Consider the following 23,969-nt stretch of genomic DNA (forward strand, 5'->3'; position numbering starts at 1 on the left):
TACTTTATTTCGTGTTAAATTGTGTTTGACAAAATGTGCTGATTTTTCACATGTGATAGCAGAACTGAGTTGGGCATGCACAGGATGAGTCACATCATTTGAAACTTAGCCCTGATTGGAGAAATTGGAAGTGTTACAACTGACCCACGTTACAACTATCCCCGGTCTCCCCTACTAATTTATTTGCTACTAAAATGTTTTGTTTTCAGTTTTTCAGTTTTTTTTTCAAATGATTCTGTGTTAGGAAGTTCTGTGAGAAATGGCTCGTCGTGTCAGCATCGCCCAGTCTTGTTTTGACAAAGTAGCTGAAACTGGTTGAACAGGATCAAACAAATCCCTGTTGTGTGTGTATATCTGTTACAGATGGTTAGACTATACTTCATATAAGTCATGCAGTACAAAAATAAAATTTCAAGAGGTTTTAACACCACTAACTGAAACAAGTCACCAGCATGTGAACAGTTTAAACATTAGCCTAATAAAGATAAATAGACAGTCTGGGTTACATAAAGTGATGTAAAATATTTCTACATCTTATTTTTTTGGCTCACAAAGAAGTAGCTCCACTGTGGTCTACACAACTTCAATGAAAGCAGGTGAAATGTGGACAAACAGGCATTCTTGAAACAGCACCTTCATTCCTTAATCATCTATTTGTCCTCTGTCCCCTTCTGGCTGCCTCTGCCTCAATTTTATCCCACAACTTAGACATTCACATTACTCACACTCTCATTACACATACAGGATCTTGGGGGTGGGCACGATACACGGAGTCCAAAGTACCATCAGGGTGTACACCCCACCCCTGGCATCGTTGCCCACCTCTCAATTTTAAATACACGTAGACATTGAGGGCTAGCAGGAGGGACCATGCGCTTACCTGCTGCTCTCTGGCAGGTAGCTCCATGCCCTCCTGGGTTTTAAATGCACCTTAGAACACACATACACCAACACTACAATGAGCGGGTGGAGGGAGGTTTGGAGTCTTCTCTCACCCCCATTCTCTGCGACCTGCTGGAGCAGGGGGGCTAGGACTAGGAGGAGGAGTTGGCCGTCCGACTGCGGTCTGGAGTGTGGAGCCTTCCTGCTGCTGCGGAGTCGGGGCGGTCTGCCTCCCCCCACCGCAGGGAAAAGGGAAACACCACCTGGGTCTGGGTGCAGTTCCCCCCTCCAGGGGCGGGGGCACCTAGACCCGGTTTGTAGAGTACGCTTGGGGAGTGTGATCGTGTGTACAACGTCTCTTTATGTCTGTCTCCACGTTGGTTGAGTGTGGAGTAAGTGCATATGAGAGCATGAGGGTGGGAATGGATGTTTGTATCTGTGTGTGCCTGTATGTCTGTGTCTATATGTCAGGTTGGGTGTCAGGCGCCACCTCTCTGGGGACATCTCAGCCCCTCCAAGGTTTGGAGGCCTATCTCCCCCTACCACCACTTCCCCTGCCAGTGGCGGACCCCCTCAGACATCGGTGCGTTGGTGGTTCTTTGTGTCCGGAGATGGGCGTCCAGGTACACACCGGCTCACTCCTTGGCGGCCGCTTATCGGGGCCTGGAGCCTGGGGCTCGCTCGGGCCACACTCAGAAAAATTATGGTTCTTAAATGGTTCTTCAGATGTCTTCATGGTTCTTTAAAGAACCATCATACGTCAAAGAACCTTTTTATTTTGTGGATGGTTCTTCAGCTATTACAAATGGTTCTTTAAAGAACAAAAGGTTCTTCATCCTTAGCTATCTGAGTTTGTTGGTGTAAAATGGCATAAATAATATTCACTTTAATGAGGGTTTAAATTATACTGTGTGTTTTGTTTGTGTGCGGGGGGGGGGGGGGGGGGGGGGGGGGGGCAGATGGTGGGATACTGAATATTCAAATTAAAGTTAGAAACACTTGCTTAAAAATATTCTGATGGCAGGGGTGGGTGCCAAAGCCTGAAGACCCCCAGCACCCACCCTGCAAACCCACTGATCACAAATAATGTGGTAACAGAATATAGAATTTATTATTAAGCCGTTTATGAATATGGTGAATTTATAAATTAACAATCCATTCGGGGGATATTAGACAGATTCAGATACTGATCTATATCAGATCTCTCTCTCTCTCTCTCTCTCTTGCTCTCTCTCTCTCTCTCTTGCTCTCTCTCTCTCTCGCGCTCTCTCTCTCTCTCGCGCTCTCTCTCTCTCTCTCTCTCTCTCTCTCTCTCTCTCTATATATATATATATATATATATATATATATATATCATAATGATAATACTAGTTACTGTGAACTTTACAAACCACCCAGCAGTATGTAAAGTCAAATTATAAAATAATATAAGTAAATAATAATTGCACATGTGATCTGAGTACTTGTTTATCACTGCGCAATTTATTATTATATGTGTCAAGCCAAATAAATGACAGGGAGAGAGAGAGACGTTAGAACACGTAGTACAACCAAAGGGGGGGGGGGCAACTGTAGGGATGCGCATGCGCACACAGATCGCGCGAGCCTTGAACTTTCTAACGGAAAGAAAACTTTCTCTCGGACGTTGCCAGTGGATAACAGTCTTCAGTACCTGCTGGTCTTTAAAGGATTCTGGATTCCTGGACTGTTGGAAAAGGTAAAACATTTTCATAAAACCTTTTTATTGTTTTGTTTTTGTTACTCGTCATTGTAGCTTGCTGTTAATGTTGTGCTAAGTAATGGTTAGATACGTTAGCCTTTGACGTTAACGCAGTTTAGTATCTGGTATAAAGAACTGTTTTCCTAACAAAACCACTGTTACAATTAAGTGAAGGTGCTCCCAATTAATTTGGCCTGGAAAAATATGTGGCTATATTGCGTGCTGCGTACATAAACTAATGTCAGCTAGACAGATATTAAAATTAATAATATGGTTAAAGTCACCAAAATGGCGCCTGAAGCCTGTTGTGTGAGCTCTGTGTCTGGTCTAGAAACTCAGAAATTCAGTAGCCTGTACTTTGAATTGTGGAGTAGCTGTATAAAATACAGCAATGCATAAGTGTTTTGAATAAACAGAAATGTGACACATGAGAAGTTGTCTTTGACTGTTACTGTATAACTTATTTTCAGAGTAGTTGACAAATTATGCTCCAGTCATTTGATGTTACCAAGATAATGTCCGTTTTTATTATAGTTAAATTTTTTTTATGTACATTTCATTTATCCAACATCATATATTAGGCAAAAAAGAGGTCATTATACTAACAAGACCAGATAATCGAAAGCATAAAATAATCAATATTTATCTGAAGAAGGCTTAAAAGTTAGAATAAACGGTGGTATAGTGGTTAGCGCTGCTGCCTCACAGCTAGAAAGACTCTGTTCAATTCCCGGGGTCAACCGGGTGCCTTTTTGTGTGGAGTTTGCATGTTCTCCCTGTTTCTGTGTGGGTTTCCACCCACAATCCAAACATACATATCTGAATGACGACCCTGCCATGGACTGGCAACCTGTCCAGGGTCTACCCCGCCTAAAAAAAACAGCTGGGATAGGCTCCAGCACCCCTCCGATCCTTATGATGATAAAGCGGCTTGGAAAATGAATGAATAAAAAATAAATAAGTTTTTGATGTCACAGAATAAAACAATGTAATGGCATTTTGTTTTGTTTTAACAGATCATGGCTCAGCAGTGGACTGTTGGAGAAGTATCTCTTTGGCTTGGGGAAAATGAAGTGGCAGATTATCAACAGGTCTTTGTAGGTGAGCATTTCTATGGATGTGCCATATCAGTGTCCACAGTGCTCCACAAGAAAACCAACATATGAAAAACTGCTGAAACATCAACAGATATACCATGAAAGTGAATGTGGATTCTTCATTGTCTGCAGACTAGAAGACTGTCCCAGAAAGTTTTTGTCTGTGAAATCTTTGAAAAATCACACAAGGAAGAAACATAAATATCAGAAACAAGGATTAGAGTCTGCCCCAGACTGTGACCCTGTCATCCAGGAAACTGTTGAATTTCCCCAATCATCTGAACGAACTCTGAGTGAACTTGTAGAGAACTTTACAGAGACTGTGAGAAAACAACTGGCATTGTTTTCCTTGAATCTTCAAGAGAAAAGTATTGTAAATAGAAAAGTTCAAACATTTGTTCTTATTGAAGTAGAGTCACTTTTCAAGTATTTTATTGAAAACTATAGGGAGATATTTTCTAAATGTTTGCAGACTCTTAATTTTGATATATCAAGTTTCCATTATATTGATGACAATAGTTTGGTAGAACATTGCTTCAGTGCAGTCAGCAACACATATCAACTATTGAACCTGTTGAATGTATCCTGGGGATAGATCCTTTTACTGGGAAACAGGACACTTTTCAGTATATGCCACTTCTAAAAGTCTTAGAATTAATATGTAATGATCCTAACATTTTAAGACAAATTTTTAGGCCAGAATCCCGTGCTCCTGAAACCTTAACAGATTTTAGTGATGGGAAAATTTACAAAGAAAGTGATTTTTTTAACACAGACAACCCACATTTGAGAATTCAGTTGTACAGTGATGAATTTGAAGTTGCTAATCCATTAGGATCAAAGAAACGTCTACATAAAGTGTCTGCATTTTATTTTACTTTGGGAAATATTCCACCAAAAGACAGATCTGTTTTAAGACATATTCATCTGTTGATACTTGTCAAACATAGATTGGTGAAAACATATGGATTTGAGAAAATATTAGAACCATTAATTTGTGACCTACAGGTTTTGCAAGAACGTGGATTACGATTAAAATTTGAAGACAGACAGTACTGCATCAAAGGTGGTCTGGCCACAATATCTGCAGACAACCTAACCTCTCACACACTTGCAGGTTTTAGCTGCTCATTCAGTAATGGTAGAATATGCAGGTTTTGTATGTGTCATTACAAGGACCTGTCTAGGATCATTAGTGAGGGAGATTGTGTTCTTAGAACAAAGACTGTTCATGCATACCATCTGCAATGTGTTGAAGATGACCCCCACTGTAGGTCAGTGTATGGTGTAACTGGCCCATGTGCCTTCAACAAGCTGTCATATTTTGATACCACAAATGCATTCCCACCTGATGTAATACATGATTTTCTTGAGGGGGTCATTCCTCTTGTTTTGAAGTCTGTTGTAAAAGCCTTGCACGAGGACAAAACCGTTACTATCCAAGAGGTGAATGACAGCATAAGGACTTTTAGTTTTGGACAGAATGACTGCACCTCCAAACCTGCTCTAATATCTGAGAAGGTAGCACTGGATGGAAATATCTCTGGAACTGCTGTTGAGAAATGGACATTATTTAGGACTCTGCCTTTCGTCATAGGCTCCAGGATTGAAAAGGGTAACAAGTTTTGGCAGCTTTATCTTTTGGTTCGAGAAATAGGAGAGATTATTCTTGCTCCAACCATCAGCACTGACTGGATTAGTAATCTACATGAACTGATCACTTACTTTTTGACAGATTTCATCAATCTGTTTCCTGGTGTGTTTACACCCAAGCTGCATTTTCTGCTACATTATCCTCAGCTCATCCTTGATTATGGGTCACTCCGCTCTCATTGGTGCATGAGGTTTGAAGCCAGACATCAATATTTCAAGACAGTAGCAAGAATCACCAATAACTATATTAATATTTGTCAGACTTTGGCAAAGAGGAATCAGCTTCGTCAATGCTGGGAGTGGCAGCCTGAACGGATCATCAGGAGCGATCATACACAAGCAGCAGTTAATAACTTATCACTTCAAGAACTTCCAGTGAACTTGCAGATTTGTTTGCAAAACTTGGAGACAGCCGTTACTGTGGATGAGAAACTCTGGACAAGTAAATGCATCATTTTAAACTCTGTAAAATATGCAGTTGGAGATTTCTTCATTTTGGAACTTGTGCATGCAGAGCAAATTCCACTGTTTGTGAAAATAGTCCTGATTGTGTATATCAGGGCCAACTGGTTTCTTGTTGGAAGACTTTTCACAACACTGGAGTTTATAAGACACCTTCAATCATACCACATCAGAGAGACTGATGATCTGTTGATATTCAAGCCTGGGGATGAGGTAGACTTTCATGCTTTGGACGCATACAGATGTGATGGTCAAGACTTCATTACACTGATCCACCGACCTTTTAAGGCAGTCCATACCAAAGTTAGGTAAGATACATCCTAAACCATGACTTTTTAGTTAGGAGTTGTCAACCACTGTTAAAATGATTTTAACCACTTTTTGGCTATTCCACAGGTCTGTCATCATCTATAGTCACTAATGAACTCATAGCTGTTTTTTTAGTAATGTTTTATAATATTTTTATTCTTTATCTTCGACATGCTCATTTCTGTTTTGATCGTGTCTTATTGTTTTTCTGTGCCACAGACAATGAAATCGATGGATCGACACTTCTGCAGATGACTGAAAGAATGAGTGAGCGTCTTTTTCCAAAAGTGAAAGACCAAGTGAAATTTTTGTCTGCTGTAGAGAAGCTGAAAGAGTGAGTCTTAAGTTGACTGGTTGATTCACTGAATTGTACATTCATACAATCCAGTGTTTCCCCTCCCCTAGGTTTATGGTGTTGGAGGGTGGGGGGCAAGGGGTTGACGCAAGCCCTGTTCTGTTTCTCCAGCGTTGATGTGCATCACACACCCATTTACTTTCAAATTGAAATGTCACAGCCACTCTTACTCTCTGTTATGATTCTGTTTCTGTAGTTCAGCAGCTGTTATTGTACGTTTTAAATATGCGGATATTCCTGATGCAGGACACAAGGACACGTATATTCATGTCTTGTGACAAACTCTAAACATACTTCTTACTTCTTCTTGCAGTGGAAGGCAACACAAAGAAAAGCATACTGTGTCAGCACTCCAACCTATGTTTAACTGCAAAGTGCAGTTTCCTCCAGCTGTGCTCACTGCGTTGACCAATAAAGATGCAGCACTAAAGTCACCCACCAAGAACAGACTCAAAAACATGCTTATTCAAGCACTGTTTGACCACTTGAGTAATGAGACAATGTAAGTCTATATATAATTAAGATTTGATCCATTTAAAATACAGTATGTACATCAGAATTTAAGTTCATCATTCAAAATTTGCAGGTATCCCTCTCATGTGCAGTATGTAGACCTTCTGAGGACTGTCCTTCTGAGTTTTCCTTTTTTGAAGGAGAGTTATGGCTCTGGATATGTAAGTATTCCTGAAAAGCAAACATTGATACAATTGTCCAACAAATTGTCTTTGAATTGCCCAATTATTGGCTAATGAGTGTAACATGCTAACATTTTCATTGCTACATATTCAGAGGTTATCTGTTCCCTTGTGGCCACTACAATACAAGTATTAGTATTGTGATTTTTGAGGCAGATGTCGTGCAGTATGGTCAAACAATAAATAAAATATCAATTGCTCTTTTAAATTAATTGTTTCATTTCTCTGTGAATTCTCAAGTGAATGGTGTGAAATTCAGCATTATATTAGCTCTGTTTGCCTTTGTATCAGGATAGTGTAGTTTTTGTATTTAAAAAATTTAATTTGAAAATAGGGCAGGGATAGCTCAGTAGGTAGTGTGGTTATCCCATGATCGGAAGGTCGGGGGTTTGAATCAACTGAACGGCTACCCTGAGGTACCCTTGAGCAAGGTACCGTCCCTACACACTGCTCCCCAGGCGCCTGATTAGTGGCTGCCCACTGCTTCACTGAGTGAATGGGTTAAATGCAAAGAGAGAAATTTCCCTGTGGGGATCAATAAAGTATACATTATTATTAAAAGGTAGAGGTATTAACATATAGACTGAAAGATCATGACGAGTATGCTTGTAGGACATATTGCCATTAATACTTTATCTACCTTTTATAGTGTATTTAGCCAATCTAAAGTGCTCCAAACCTTTATATCATGTGTTCGATCAACTCCTAAGAGTTAAAGAAGAGATCTGTAAATAGGAACTAATTAGGTTATGACATGATTACAGCAAACCTACCAGCTTTATGTCACTCAAAGTTTTCTGGTAAATGTCTTGCATAAAGGGAGGACCTAGTTGCACCTATTTATGAATAATTAGTTACATTTTTATCATTTGTAGGATGCTCTGCATGAGTCTCTCAGGAACAAGTTTAAAAAGGAAAGAAGACCACTAGTAGACGTAGAGGAAATTGAAAAAAGGAGACAGAAATACTCAGTTCCAAATTCAGGAAGAAAAAGATCATCAGATATCCAGCCCTGTATCCTTTTGAAAAAGTTAAATATGCTCAATGTTTGTTTGCCATTTTAAATTGTACATAAAAGTTAAAAGTATTGTTTATTTGTTTTTTCTCTCAATATTTGCTAAACTTTTTAATAACCAGGATATCAATCCTCTTGACGATGGGGAGGATGAAAGGAGCACCGACCAACATGTATCAGTGATTAAGCAAGAGTGCCAAAAAACTAGGCCAAATGTGGATGTCATTCAAACGCACCTCAGGAAAATACAGAAGTACAGAACACACTACATTCTTCAGCATACTACTGAAGAGGTTCTACAAGAATTCCCATGTCTCACTATCCCTGTTGTGGTGAGTGTTTTATCAAAAACTGCAGCAAAAAACAACAATAACAATAGTGCACAGCAAAAACACGAATATGTACTGATGTGCTGCACATTTATACAGACTTCTAATAATCATGTACCTACAGGACAGGCAAAGTGACTGACTCAGCAGATTTCATGAGTAATAAAAGTACACTAACAGAACACTAACAGAAATTGCCACATTGACTATGTCTTTCTCTTTGGTTTTATTTTCATGCTACAGGATAATTTTGGACTAATCTGATGCCAATGATAGTTTTTTGGGAAGAATAGTCTAAACATCCCTTTTGCACAGCAATGTGTACTTGAGAATTAAAGTAAACAAATGCAAAATTATAATTTCTTCTCTAATGATAATTGATGTGTGAAATAATGATTGTTCTGGTTTGCTATATAATGGTATATATTATGGTACAAAGCTAATATGTATATGTTTATCCTTTATTTTAGCTTCTTGAAGAGGCTTCCATGTTACTTAAAACTGATGTGGACAAAAAAGTAATCCGAGGATTCAGTAAGTTGGCAGCGAAGCTTGTGTCAATAGCCCCAAACAGCAACCTTAAAAGCCTCTGCTTAAAATCTGTTGATGAGAGCCAGACAGACACTGAAAGAAAAGGTGAGGGCACTTGGCAATAATGAGCAAAAACATTTTTAACTCCTATCTCAGATACCACTTTTTAAGGTTTCACATACAGCACATTAGTAAACACAGTGTCCCTTACAACAGCGGTCCCCAACCCCCGGGCCTCGGACTGGTACCGGTCCGTGAGTCGTTTGGTACCGGGCCGCGAGAGTTGAGGCTCAGGTGTGAAATGTATAGTTTTTCAGGGTTTTTATCGGTTTTCAGCGTTATTTTGTTATTGTTTTTATCGTTTACTCGGTTTTCCTGGGTCTTTTCACGTGTGTTATGAATAAATTTTCTTTTTTTCGGTACCGGTACTAGTTTTATTTTGTTGTATTTATCCGCGACACCTTAAAGGCCAGTCCATGAAAATATTGTCAGGCATAAACCGGTCCGTGGCGCAAAAAAGGTTGGGGACCGCTGCTTTACAATATCCACAGACTGACATTTCTCCTGTCTCGTCTCTGCAATGATGTACTTTAAGATTTAACTGATATACCCTCGATGCTATATGTAGCATCGTTACATATGTAGAGTCGTTACTATACAGTTCCACCAGTTCTTTGAAGGAGAGTAGGTGTGGATTTCATCAAAAAAACGATTAATTACACCATTATTCGAATAAGTCAAGGAAATACTCTATGAAGATTTTCAGTCATTCACACAATGTTTATCCCAAAAAATGTTCAGTGGCAGCTAGACTTGCTTTGCAAGTTCTTTAGGACTCAAATTATTTAAAGCTAGCAACTTACAGAACTGAACAACATTCTGGGGGTTTTGTATAAATGCTTAACATTTACACTGAATTACACTGAAAAGTTAATTAGGTATACATTTACTGCACTAATGCTTATGTTCTGCAAGACATTCAACTCCTGATAAAGGCACTCATATGGCCTTTACACCTTTGTATTAACAAAATTGGCCAGAAAATACTTACATATTTCTCTTTATTTTTCAGGTCAGATGGTAAACACAGCTGTTCTTCTCCTGCCATCTATTTTCAAAGAAAATGCCTCTCATCTCTTCGTCATAAATAAGGTAAATTTATATATTTTTTGGTATGGTGAGAGGGGGGGGGGGGTCTTGAACAAATCCAGTATTTTACAGGAGTTTTATACTTTCATTGGGACAGCTGTTGTTTATACTTATTTAAACTATACTCCTCATTTCAAGAATTTAATTTCTGTTTCAGGATCCACACAGCCCGATACCTACAATCGTACTCAGCAGCAGTGACGGCAAGCCCTTGAGTGATTCAACTGAGGTCAATGTCCAGATGGATGGACAAAAAAGGATTCTGGACAGTGGGGAAATGGACATTTCATTGGCGATGGGTATTGTCTTCTCCCTGTACCATGTCTACAATGTTGCCTATCCAAGTGAACTAAAAAAGACATTTTGCTTTTTGGAGGCATTTGTTCTCAACTTGGGAACTCTGACTACACCTGTACCAGTAGCTGTGCAAAGAGTGGCAAATGCATTAAATATCTCATAGATTGCCAGCATAGTGCAGGTGAGAGACTGAAATTATCCCAGTGTGGACTAACAAAGGACCATGAGTCTCACATTAAACTTAACTTACATAACTTAAGGCTGCAGTTCATTGATAATTTAAATAAAAAGATTGTTCTTGAAATAGTTTTACTGAAAATGCAAACATGCTGATGAAAATGTGTTGTTTAATTGTCTGTTATGAAAGTATTGCTATTTCTAATGTAAAAATTGTTGTTTTATCTATAGTATAATATTTATATGTATTTATAGTAAAGATATTTAATTATTACTGTTTAAATGACTTATATGCTATTATTAGTAGTGGTGTTGTGCTTAGCATTAAAATGTCTTTTTCTGTAATACAAAGTGCCAATAAACCATTAATATATGTCTATGTGCTTGTATTTATTTTACCCTACTCAAATTCAATTTATGATACATTTTATTTTGAAAGATTTAAAATGGTTCTTTAAAGAACCACTCAAAAAAGGTTCTTTAAAATGGTTCTTTTAAAGAACCATTTGAAGGATCTTTTTAAAAATGGTTCTTTGAAGAACCATTTCTTTCAGTGGTTCATTGAAGAACCTTTAAAGGTGCCCCAAAGAACCATTTCTTGATGGTTCTTTGGGGCACCTTTGAAGGTTCTTCAATGAACCACTGAAAGAAATGGTTCTTCAAAGAACTTTTGTTTGAAAGGTTCTTTGTGGCACCAAAAAAGGTTCTTCTATGGCATCAGTCTAAAGAACCACTTTTAATTCCAGTTGGCACCTTTATTTTTCTGAGTGCACTTCGGAGGTGGGGTGCCCCCGGCCTCTCGGCCTGGGGCTCGGTCACTCAGGCACAGCTGGCTGCCGGCGGAGCTCACGGGCGCATCACTGCAACTCCCCCTGGCTTCTGCTCCGCGGCTGCTGAGTGAGCCCTCATCTGGGACTCTCCTCAGCTCTTTCCGGGACAGTGGCGCAGCTGCCCCTCTGTTGGTCTTCCTTGGTCTCTTGTGTTCTGGGGGCCTCTGGATGTCTGGAGTTTTGATCTCCTCCACACCTGCTTCACGCCCTGGAGGACGGGGCTGTGGCCCCCCCACACCCTCTAGCAGATTATTACATGAAGGAACCTTTTAAAAAAACAAAAAACAAGCGCGTCCATGCTCACAGGTGTACACACGGGTGATCACACCCACAAACTACACCCTTTTTGGCTCCTACCTCAAAGCACACTGTGTTCTGTTGATCTTACGTGCTGCACGATAATGTTTAATATTTAGTATTTACTGTCATATTCCCATATATCATTGTGATGTTGTTTATTCTATTACTCTTGTTCTCTTCTGCTTGCTTTCTTTTTTCTTTCTCAGCAGGTGATCCAGGTGATTGATATATGCATTTTTTTTTCTCTGCCCGTTCTGTTGGTTTTTGTCTTTTGCCCTTCTCCCCCGTCCCTCTTCTCAGCTGTTTCTCTTTCCCTCTTTCTTTCTCCCCTTCTTTCCCCCAGTCAAGTCTGTCCCGTATTCAGTAAGTGAAAATAAAATAAACAATAAAAGGGGAATCAAATGGACCATTACGGCAAGGCTGGGATGGTCAGTTTGGTAAAGTAAATCCGTTGGGCATCTTTCTTTGCCTTTAGACAACAATTCTGATGGCAAAAGAGCCAAACGGGACAGGCAAAAAAAAAAAGAAAGAAAGAAAATCATCTATTTGTGAATGGATGTGTGTTTATTGAATGTGGTCTTAGGAGCTTGGAAACAACGCACAGAGGTGTCTATGAGGAGTATAGTTATATACCCATTTGCATCATGAACACTCAAATATACATATAAGAGTGTTCATGTATTTTCAATTTCAGTATGTGTTGACTCTACCTCGTTGGTTTTTCTGCAATCACCTGTTTCATTGATTTTCTGACTCCTGAGTGGTGAGTGAAGTCTCATGGGGGCTGTGCACAGAAAGTATTGTTGTAGTTGATGTGTGTGGAGAGTAAAGGTGCTGCTAAGAAAGTTATGTCTCCATTTTGTTGGTTTTAACATTTCAGAAAGATTCAGAACCCTCACATTATATACGCCTAAAAGAGAAATAATGTCAGCTTCCTGAAAACACTATTGGACTGTCTAAAAGACATCAAAGCACAGATGGCCTTAATTATTTTTTTATTTTCAATGAAAGTAAAACTAAAGTTATTGTGCTCAGACCCGGTGGTTTCCGTGTGTGAGCTGCTTCTCTCTTGGACCTGGGCCCACTGCAGCCATATGGTACTCCATTAGTGATGAACTTTGGAGTCAAATATGCATATTTCCACCATTTTGGTCCATGGACCAGCTGCCCCTGTCTGTCCCTAAAACCAGACTGAGAACCAGCATCATTGAGTCTTTTCAGTCATCGCATCAAACTGATGATCTCCCTGCCCAGGTTAGGCTGGCCCCTTGTTGGCTGATTTTGAAACATATCTTAAAACCGATGTTATTCCGTGGCTTTAACTTAGAATAGCTGTGTTCCATTTTTTATTATCATAATTTTTCTTGTTACTGATTGGCTGTGTGGTGTTCTGGTGATACAACATTTTGTGTAACTTGTGTTTTTGAAAACTTCTGACCAAAGAAAAAGAAACCAAAACAACTTACTGACAACTCAAAGTGTTACTAACCACAAGTGAGATTCCAAGGTTCTTTATTTGTCACATTCACAGTTATACAAGTTTAACACACAGGGAAATGTAACCTGACACGCTCCTCAACTTGTGCAAAAAAAGGAGGGGGGGGGGGGGGGGAGAGCACACACACACACACGGTGAATGTGCAGTAGTAGCATGTATGCAGATTTGATGTTCATCCAGCACTTTAATCTGAACAGTTCAAGCACTTTAGTTAACTCACATGCTGTAACCCATAATTTCCTTTGGGATTAACCCTTTAAGACCTACCATAGAACCAAGTCCGCCAGAGCTTATATTATATTTTTACATGCTGTGGAACCATTTTTGGGAGCATTTCAAGTTGCTATACATCAATACAACCATTATAGCCCAGATTTTAATAATATGTATTCATTAAGTGCATAGTAATTACATAAATTGCAAAAAAGTGCAATAAACTACAAAAAAATTGAAAATCGTTTTTGATTTTTTAACATATATTTGTAGTTAGAGAAATTTAAGAGACTTATCCCTCAAAACTGTAAATACAAAAAAGTTGCACAAAATAGTTTCCCACCACAGGAAATTTATTTTGAGTGTCTTCATAGTTTTATTTTTGAAATACACCAATTTTTATACACTGCAGGAAAAACGAAAATAAATATTATACTGCAAATTTGCAAAAAAGCAGCATATGCATCAAAATAAACTATTTCCAGCAGTGCAATATGAGTCCTAAGCATCCCAGAAACGACACAGAAAGTCATAAAGTCAAAGATAACTTTTAAAAAGAGCAGTATAAGCCCTGAGGCCCTGATCGCAAAAAAGACTACATTTCCGCGAAAATGACGTCACTTCCGGTTTCGGCCAGGTAATGGCGGAAATGCAAAAGTTCGCGCTGACGTCTATTCCAACGTAGGAAGTGTTTTGAACAGCTGATCGGACCAGCAAAGTGTGTTTCTGGAATATTATGTTTTTGTTCCTGCAAGCGCTTTTTATGCAGTTTTTGCAAAGCTTTATGTGGAAGGAAACCGTGACCTAGGACAAGCTGATGGCACAATATGTAAGTACAACTCCTCCGGTTTCATATGCAAAAAAGATTTTTGCGCTAGCTTACGTGGTTGCAGTGCTACCGGGATTTAAAAATAGTTACGCATAACAGAGCGTTCCCGCTCCGATCGGCTCTAAAGGGTTAATAAAGTATTCTGATTCTGATTTAGAATTGGAATCAGTTGAAAAAGCCTGTAGTGCATTTTAATATCCCTGAAACACAACAGATGTACAAAAACTACAAACAGAACTTTCATTCAGTACAATAACAAAAAAAAAAAAAAACAACACTTAAAAAAAAAAAAAAAAAAAAAATTGGACTACCATCAGGCATAAATAAATAAAATACAACAACAGTAATAAAACATTATGATGTGATGACCACACTGATGGCACAACAAAGTTTATACAGACAAACAAAAGCAATAAATCCAGAAAAATCTTCATCTTCTAAATGCTTCTGTTCAATAGAAGGTGAATAAGCCAGGTTGTCAGTCAGTAAATAAACCAACTAAAAACATATTTAAAAAAAATGATTATCACAAAAACTCAACCAAACAAAAATGATGCATAGAAAATTCTTGAAGTTTGGAGGAATCTGGTATTTAGCTCCCCGGTCCACAAAGTTGTAGGGTAGATTACATTAAATTCAAAAAAATAAATTAAATTTATTGCTGGACCTGAGTGTGGTTGCTGGTTTGAATCCCTGACCTGACTGCGAAGATCCAGCAAAGATAAATCTCTAACACTCTCAGCTCCATTAAGACCATTATTACTTTGAGTAAAGCAGCTAGACTTGTAGTGGTTGTTTTTGTGTCTCATCCTCTGGATGCTTCTGTTGAAAAATGTAGAGTACTGAGTCAGTCTGACAACACAAGAAGCAACAACATGTTTGTGTTTGTTTGTTTCTTACTTTTAGCTTCTGAAAAATGTGGCGAGAGAAAAATGCAGCAAAACCAGCGAGAGCCACAACTGATAATAAGGTGATGACAGCGACGACCACGGGGACCCTGGATCGATCTGCTGATGTAGAAAACAAAAGAAGGTCACTACAAATACACAAAACCCCAAACAGGGATGACGCAGAAAAAAGTTAGACCGTCTTCTCACCATATGTCACGTCCTTAGGATCTGGAGTGTGGAGGCTTTGGGAAAGCAGCAGCGTTTCCATTGTCGAGGTTTCAGCAAAGTTTGCATCTAGACAAACACAAAAATCATTAGAGTCATAATCAGTTGATAAAAATATATGATGTAAGAACCAGAGTGTTTGCAGTTTGATGTTTGAACCACAGAACGACATTGAAATGTCAAGTTGGTACTAATGTCTTTAATCAAATAGCATTCAGTTTATCAAAAGTCAATAAAAAGTTCAACAGGATGTGAATTTCTTTTTAAATTATCGTCACATTTTAAGTTCCTTACACAGTGACAGACACATGGCACAAACTTGCAGTGACAAGTAACAAGAAGATGCTTATTTTCCCACAGATCAAACTGATGATCTTTGAGTCTTTGTACAGTTTGTTTACTGAAGATCAAAATAAATTCAAACTTGTGCCCAACTCTTGTTTTAAACTAATTAAAGACAAAAGCTGTAGAGTTCAAAGAAACCATTTAAAAAATATATAATAATAATAATAAAGATAATAAAGCATTCACACTAATTACCATCAGATTCAAGCACATGATAACGAGTCAATGTAAACAAAGAACAAAGAAATATAACCCCTGGTACAGCTGTAAAATGAAACCAATAATCTTCTGTTTATTTGGCGTAATATTTACATATACATTCTTATCTCAAGTTCAGTGATCACATGTGTATAAATGAATCCTCTTACCAGAGACGGTGAGTCTGCAGCTGTTGTAGCTGCAGCCATAACCTGTGTCCACCTCACACAGGTACAGACCCGAGTCCTCAGTCCTGAGTCTGGACAGCTGGAGTCTGAGTCGTCCTTCTCTGAGGGCGTCTTTGTCACTCTGGACTCGTCCTGAAAACTCTTCATCCTGAACCTCTGAGAACTCGACACCATCACGAAGAAAATACAGAGTTAAGGGTTTCTGATCAGTTATCAGGCTACAGCGGATCTTCAGTGCTGAGATGGACGTGTCTGGTTTGGTGGTGAACGTCCACTCCAGTGTGATGTTGTGGTTCTCCTCTGCCTGATAGGAGCTCTGTGTCACATCCACTACAAATGATCCTGTTGAGACAGAGAGGAGCAGACACACTCACAACTTTATACAACATCAGAAGTTTTTTTTCCTGACATGCTCCTGTCCATATTGTACATTACTGACATACATGTGAAATTTCAAACTAATTGAAAATCTTATTGTTTGCTGAGGATACAAACTTGGTTTGACTATAATAAATCAACATTGAAACTGAGTACAAACAAAATTGATAATATTTGGGAATCACACATATTTGACCAATAGAATATATATACACACACATACGTACACACGCAGTATTGTCCCATTAGACTTCCTTGAATTATATATTGTGTAAGTGTGGGGAAACACATACATTCTGCAAAGAAGAGCAATAAGGTTAATAAGTAAAACCACTTCAAGAGAACCAGCAAATCCACTTTTCCTCAAATGTAATATTCTTAAATTTAAAGACTTGGTTGACGTCAGAACTGCACAATGTACAAAGCAGCAAATAAATCTTTGTCCCACAACATTCAGAACTTGTTCCAAATAAGACCAAATACTCATGACCTGGTAGGAATGCTTATGTTAAGCAAGACAGTAGCAAGGACTAAATTAAAATATCCCAGCATTAAATTTGGTCTGCGAAATAAACCGTGCAGCTTGTGAATACAAAGCTGTGGAAGTATTGAGCTGCATTTCATTGCTTTCAATTCTTTGTAGGAAAATGTGAAATGGATGCAGTGGTTTATTGAAATGTGTGCCAACATTCATGGAAATACAGTAAATAAGGTAAACACAGAGTCTGTGCTATACCAATGAACTAGAACGTAATAGAAACGTTATTTACCTTTAACAAAATCCAAGTGAAGAATTGAAGTCCACAGTGGGACCACAAGGAAAGGCATGAAATCCATGATGTCATCTTCTTAACAATCTGTGGGGATCCAGATCTTCTTCTTCATCTTCACATTCAGGCTGCAGACAAAAATATAATTGTTACGTCTCAACACACAGACATGCTGCATGTTCAGCAGCATGTCAGCCGCTACGATACTGACCAACTACTAATGTTAGCTGGTGGCTGCGAGCAACAACACCAACAACCAACAGAAATCTACTAAGTTCAAGAGTGAGGGGAATCCTGAGCAACACCTAAAAATCTCTAAAACGATTGAAAACTAAACTGAAATCAGAAAAATACAACACAGTGAGCAGCATGCAGAGATAATTTACAGGAACATGCTTTAGAAATCCCCACAAACCATCATAAATCTGTTTTTATTTATTCTGAACAGGAAAGTGTGGTCAAATCTGGCAAAATCAGACAAAAATCAAATGTTGCTGGATTAAAAAAAACTAAGTTTTTCTTTTCTAAATGAAATTCTGTGTAAAACTGACTGAACCTCTGTTACATGGAAACATCATCACGGTTTTCCAGCAGAGAAGATTTTACCAACTGTGTTTGCAGGAGCAGCTGACGTCTTCATCTCTGATAAACAGCACATTAGTGGGAAAAGCTTAAACAAATGGTTGGAATTCAGTTGAATCCAGTGACGTCTGTATAGATATTTATCTCTAGGACAGAAAAGTTACAAGCACCAAAACAGCAGTGAAGACTGAGGCATGCATCAATAATTTATAGTTCAGCTTGTTCAAGATTATGAGAGTTTGCTGGAGCTGAGACAGAGGCAGTATGGCAGTGAGTCAAACCAGACGCTCCGGTCTGATCAGCTTGTAAAAGCATTTGTTCTTCAGCACACTACAAACACAGGTGATCTGATGCATGGCATCAGATCAGTACAGATTACAATAAGGTTAAAACCATTCTGAGATACCAATAACAGAGCAACAGCAGCCAACAGTATAACTTCACATTTTATACTATAATTTGCATAAATAGTTCATAGATGAATTCTTGGCCTCTCAGCAGAGAAAAAAAAAAATGCTTCAGTCGGACAGAATGAGCCGAACATTAATCGTATCATATCAAGTTTGGTATCATTACTTTAGTTTCTGTGCTCTACATTCAGCACGAGTCTCTGGGGTGATTCTCCCAGAGCAGTTCACATTGAAATAACTGCAAATGACCTGCAGCCTGTCTGGAAGATCGGGGTTTTTACAACTTTGTCGACACGCAATCTACACTACAAGACACATCTGTCATTATTATTGCTCTTGAACAAAAATCCTCAGACTGAGGAAAGAAGAATGTAAGTTTGAAGACATCAGCTGTTGTCCAGAAATAATTCTGAGCAGATTTTATGTTTGCAGATTTATTTCCTTACGGTAATAAAAATATGTGTCTGAAATCTCTATTACATGATATTGGGATATCATGGGAGTATAGACTGCAGCTCACTAAATCCTGTCTATCCATGTTATACTGTAGCTATATTTTATGTGTGTAATATCACTATTGTAAGCAATGATAGTGACTGTAGCTGACTGAACTCTGGAAGTACATCACATTTTATAGTCTTGTTTTAGGGGTTGACTAACAGTATATGACTTTTTACCCGCAGTGGAAACCATAAATCATTTATTGGTCATTAATAATGTTTATGATTTAGCTACTGTAATATGTATTAACATCATAAATCGTGACAGTCTTCTTCCACTCAAAGTGCATGGGCTGCTATTAGAAGTTAAAGGCGTCAGTAATATTTTGCAGCATAGCTGAGAATAGTTTAACTCTGGACCAACCTGCTGTGACAAACCAGCGATTATTTCACCCACTCCTTGCAGACACGACAGTCATAGTACCCACTAAAGTTAGCTTTAAGCTGAAAGCAGAGTTTAAGTAAAACATCGGTTTACCTTGAACAGGTGCGATTAAGAAAGCCGAGCACAAGATTAAAGTCCAGAGTGGAAACGTGTAAGAAGACGAGCTGAGCCGGGACATAACAACAAGTGCAGTGATGTTCTGTATCGAGGCTTCGAAGCTTGTGTCGAGTAATGGAGGGGGCGTTTCCGCGATGCCTTGCTTCAGTTATGGGAGGAGCTGAAAATGATGACGTCCAACGCCTCGCTGCCCGGCTGTACCACGTGTTACACCCCGGCCTAGCAACCGGCAACTAGCAACACAGGAAAACAAACAAACAAAAAAACCACTAAGGTACTCCACCAAAAATCCCAAAAACGAAAGTACCGACAACTATTTACATCAAAGCAAAATAGGACATTTATTTACATCACCAAACTATTTACAACCGGGGGGAGAGATCGCGAGTCGCGACCATGACAAACTGAAACACAAGGCTTATATACATAGAAGGAGCAATCAGGGAATGGACCACAGGAGGGAAACACAGCTGGGGCAAATTAGGCCTGACGAGACAAAAAAGGGTGAACTGAACACACTGAGATACAACAGACCTTCAACGTAAAACAGGAAACACATAACAGTCCCGCAAAAGCAAAACACTGACAACACCGAAACGTAACACACGTGACTGGTTCATGAAGTGGTTCGAACTTTGCCGCGAGATATGACAGCGATATAAACCCCTCAGACTTCATTCAAAATGTGGGTGTTTGATGGAGAGTTGTTAGTGAGAGTTTGGAGACAGTTTGGAGGTTTATGAGAGTGAGGAGAGAAAGTCAGGAGAGAATGGAGCCAGCTAAGAAGAGGAGGATGTCCTCCCCTGTGTGGGAACATTTTGATCTTATTCCTCCCAACAAAGGTATGTAAATTTCTACAGAAGATGTATTTTCATAATACTGATGGTGCAATACAATTTATGTTAAGCTGTCTTTACTGTTGTACAAGGTGAAGTGTTTGCTATGTGCCAGGGAGCTGGGATATAACAACAACACCTCATCCATGCTTAGGCACTACAGAGCTTTGCATGAGAATAAGGGGAACACCGATTGTGGAGCAAGACCAGGTGAGCCATCAAATGCAATGATAATATAGCATGCTGTAATGTTACTAAATGATATAACAATATTATACAACTGTTATAAGTTACGTGTGTGATATTTATATTTGTGCTTTGTTCTCCTGAGGAAAGACAATAAAGACAATCTCAAATAGATGAAGACCTGGTTAGCATGGTGATTGAGGACTTCCAGCCATTTAGCATTGTCGAGGACAAAGGATTCAAAAGATTTGTTAAATCATTAAATCTTAGCTATGTTCTCCCCACTAGAAAGGTCATAAAAGCAGTGAAAATTTGGTTTTTACAGAATAAAATGTGAACAGGCAGGACTGAGGCCTCAGTGTGTAGCTGTCCATACCTCAACGTTACAAAAGCACAACCACTGTCCACACCCCAACCACACCTCACCTCACAGTAAATGATCATTTCCATTTTAAGCATTTCCAAATAATCATTTTCCATACTGCCAGTATAAATATACACAGTATACTGCCATCACTACAATATACATGTTTTACACACTCCTTTTGTTGTTGACATTTACAGGCTGTGTGCAAAAGGCCACACTCTTCAAATTCATGCCAACTAATATTTTTACGTCCAGTAGGTGTCCTACTAGAGCAAATGAAGCTTCAAGAAGCTTTGCGCTGGGGTGAACCAATTGGATGAAAAGCTTCAGTGCTTCATGAAGCTTCATCTGCCCATCACTAGCAGAGACTGACGGGGCGACTCGGACTTCCTCCGCTCCTAAACGCGACTGCTAAGTGGTTGTCAGGGAGACGATCTTATTAAGACGTCATGCGTAATTTTGGGGCGTGTCATTGGTCGCCATGAGGACACAACAAAAACATTCCCAGATCTCTTCTGGTTTATCCAGTTGCTAAAGTCCCACACCTCCTGTTTGCGGCTCTGGGACTGAGGTTTACTGGGTTTGTGCCCCGTGTCATGAAACAGAATAACTGAAGCTGTGTTGTAATCACCAGTGACATAGTAGCGTGTAGTATAGTCTAACAGAGTTAGAAAACAGCTTAATGAATTTCCTCAAAATTGATGTGGACAAATACCGCAACTCCATTGTTACTCCAGGTCCCAAATCGCTGCACAGTGCATGCCTCAGCAAAAGAAAATAATCCCAAGATGGAGAATTGAATGTGCAGTTGTATCACACACTGTTGATGACGACTGTGCGCTGTTATCTTTGTACCAGTTGCCAGAGTAAAGAGGGAGCCCAGGTAATGTTCCCTCTAATTTTTCATGTATCTGAGCGAATACACAAGCTCCCTGAGCGGTCCCTAGGACCACTGTGAGCAACAGCAGACGTGTGCACTGTGGTCACGCCAGCATCAAATCCATCCAGGTTGCACGGTTTATTGAAATAATCAAATTACAGCATTTACATTTATGTTAGACTACTTTTAATTAACTGCTTTAGCCCACTTACAATGAAAATTAAAAAAAATCTTGTTCATGACCTGTGTAGTATGTTAACACTGTTGGAAGTAAAAATAACTTGAACTCCAATTTTGAAAACACGTGTTTAAAAAATAAAACGTATTTAAAAAAAACAAAAACAAAAAACTGTCATATGCTGTAGGAGTGTCTGAAACTGCAGTTCACTGAACAAAAGTTCAGTGAACTTTTGTGCTGTCGCTCCCGTGTCGACCTTCTTCTCAGTTTTGGACTCATGCTCATGAGTTTTGCATTTGGGTCCTTATCTGCCTGCACAGAGCTAGTTCATGATAGAATCAGTGCAAAAAGGGCGTAAACACAAAGCGTGGACCCGCCAAAACATCAGAATCAGTGAGATGTCGCCTTTCTCACCCGACGGCACGGACACGATCAGGGCTGAAAGCCAACAGCTTTCCAAAACTGAGTCCAGAAATATACAAAAACAGTTCAAAACAAAAAAATGCTGGAGTCCAACGAGGCAGTGTCCATAGAGATCAGAAGGTCGACGCGGGAGCGACAGCACAAAAGTTCACAGTTCAGCTGTTCCCGGGTGGAAGACGGCGGTGACTCCACATCTCGTTGGCATTCAGATAAAGAGCTTTGTAGTCTTAAAAACTCAATGCACTAAAGCACTAAAACATCTTTGTGTAATAAACTTCATATTAAACCTTTGGGGTCCAGGGTCCAAAACAAAATATCCATCAAGGGCACAGGAGCACAGGGAACAGTCCAAAACCAAATGTCCACCAACAAGACAGCAGCTCAAGGAACAGTTCATTATACGCTATTATAAGTTCAGGGGGTTGGCCCCCGGGTGCCGATGGCTCAATAGCTCATAATTGGTCTTCTGTAAATATATTGAAGGTCTTCACCCTCTCCACCAGAATCCCGCTGATGTATAATTGGGGATCCTGGTGAAGAGCGTGTACAAGAGTGGACTGAGCACACAGCCTTGGGGAGTCGCTGTGCTCACCATCTTTGTACCTGATGTCATTGTACCAACTCTGACTGACTGAGGTCTGGCTGTAAGGAAGTCAAGTCAAGTCAAGAAAGCCTACAGTGGCTTGCAAAAGTATTCGGCCCCCTTTAACTTTTCCACATTTTGTCACATTACAGCCACAAACATGAATCAATTTTATTGGAATTCCACATGAAAGACCAACACAAAGTGGTGCACACGTGAGAAGTGGAACAAAAATCATACATGATTCCAAACATTTTTTACAAATAAATAACTGCAAAGTGGGGTGTGCATAATTATTCAGCCCCCTGAGTCAATACTTTGAAGAACCACCTTTTGCTGCAATTACAGCTGCCAGTCTTTTGGGGTATGTCTCTACCAGCTTTGCACATCTAGAGACTGAAATCCTTGCCCATTCTCATCAGAAGCTGAAGTTCATTCAGTAAACAGATGTGACAGAACAGCTGGATGTCTGTCAGTAATCAGCAGCTGATGTGAAACGTGAAGAAAAAAAAACTTAAATAATAAATAAAATAAAAAAATGAAATAATACAGACAGCATGAACATCTCTTCAATTTGTTATGAATACACTGTTACCATAAAACAATCTACAGCACAAAATATAAACCATTTAGAAATCATAATAAAAATCAAAGTTGGTGGAAGCAGGTCTTGATTTAGGAGATTGCTGCCATCTACTGGCTGATCTGCAGTTATGCTGTTTGATGAGACCCCTGAAGTTCTCAGAACATTTTATGTGCTGTCCAGTATCTGCTGCACCACCCATGGGAAGTATTTCAAGCATCAGTGACTTCAAAGTTTGTCTCCTTCAGTCTCACAGAAACATAAAGGATCAACTAATTTAATTACTTTATATTAACAAGGTTAAATATATTGCATAGTTTAGAATATAACATATATTTAAACACTGTAGTCCAAAAAAAACATATTCACCAATAGGGCTGCCACAATTAGTCGACTATTAAAAATGTCGACAACTAATTTAATTTGTCATTTGAAGCTTTGTAAAATCCTGAAAGACGAAAGAATAAGTAGTAGGATTTAAGAGTGTAATAACCAACTGAAACAGAAGAGGGCAGCACTGCATGTCCAGGGATGCCAGCTGTTAAACCCCAAAGAAGAAGAAGAAGCAGCATCTGGTTTCATACCTGTGTCCAAATTTAGCGGC

General features: G+C 39.2%; 2 protein-coding genes across 6 annotated transcripts in view; one reads left to right on the plus strand and one right to left on the minus strand.

Annotated features, from left to right (window-relative positions):
• The first annotated feature begins 2,494 nt into the window (after positions 1-2,494).
• Positions 2,495-11,119, plus strand: LOC112430587 (uncharacterized). Its single transcript, XM_076880607.1, has 8 exons — positions 2,495-2,599; positions 3,619-3,703; positions 6,343-6,457; positions 6,792-6,980; positions 7,065-7,152; positions 8,988-9,153; positions 10,121-10,200; positions 10,355-11,119. The coding sequence occupies exons 2-8, from the start codon at positions 3,622-3,624 to the stop codon at positions 10,655-10,657; spliced, it is 1,023 nt and encodes a 340-aa protein (XP_076736722.1). The 5' UTR covers positions 2,495-2,599; positions 3,619-3,621; the 3' UTR covers positions 10,658-11,119.
• A 2,177-nt stretch (positions 11,120-13,296) lies between these two features.
• LOC112432939 (uncharacterized) overlaps positions 13,297-23,969 on the minus strand; it is a 112,951-nt gene continuing 102,278 nt past the window's right edge. The window contains exons 1-6 of one of the 5 annotated variants that reach the window (XM_076880681.1): positions 19,306-19,407; positions 17,336-17,463; positions 16,170-16,529; positions 15,439-15,525; positions 15,242-15,348; positions 13,297-15,163 (exon numbers count right to left, since the gene is read on the minus strand). In XM_076880681.1, coding sequence (XP_076736796.1) covers positions 15,119-15,163; positions 15,242-15,348; positions 15,439-15,525; positions 16,170-16,529; positions 17,336-17,402 — 666 coding nt within the window. In that variant the 5' untranslated portion in view covers positions 17,403-17,463; positions 19,306-19,407 and the 3' untranslated portion in view covers positions 13,297-15,118. Of the gene's footprint in view, positions 15,164-15,241; positions 15,352-15,438; positions 15,526-16,169; positions 16,530-17,335; positions 17,464-17,900; positions 19,277-19,305; positions 19,408-23,969 lie in introns of those variants that run through there. The other 4 variants (XM_076880671.1, XM_076880677.1, XM_076880675.1 and 1 more) reach the window with 4 other exon arrangements.

This window comes from Maylandia zebra, linkage group LG3 (assembly GCF_041146795.1).
Source record: "Maylandia zebra isolate NMK-2024a linkage group LG3, Mzebra_GT3a, whole genome shotgun sequence".
Classification (NCBI taxonomy): Eukaryota; Metazoa; Chordata; class Actinopteri; order Cichliformes; family Cichlidae; genus Maylandia; species Maylandia zebra.

Coding starts and splice junctions, on each gene's coding strand:
- LOC112430587 (XM_076880607.1), top strand. CDS start 3,622: ATGGCTCAGCAGTGGACTGTTGGAGAAGTATCTCTTTGGCTTGGGGAA. Junction 6,458..6,791: donor GCTGTAGAGAAGCTGAAAGA/GTGAGTCTTAAG, acceptor TTCTTCTTGCAG/TGGAAGGCAACACAAAGAAA. Junction 10,201..10,354: donor ATCTCTTCGTCATAAATAAG/GTAAATTTATAT, acceptor TTTCTGTTTCAG/GATCCACACAGCCCGATACC.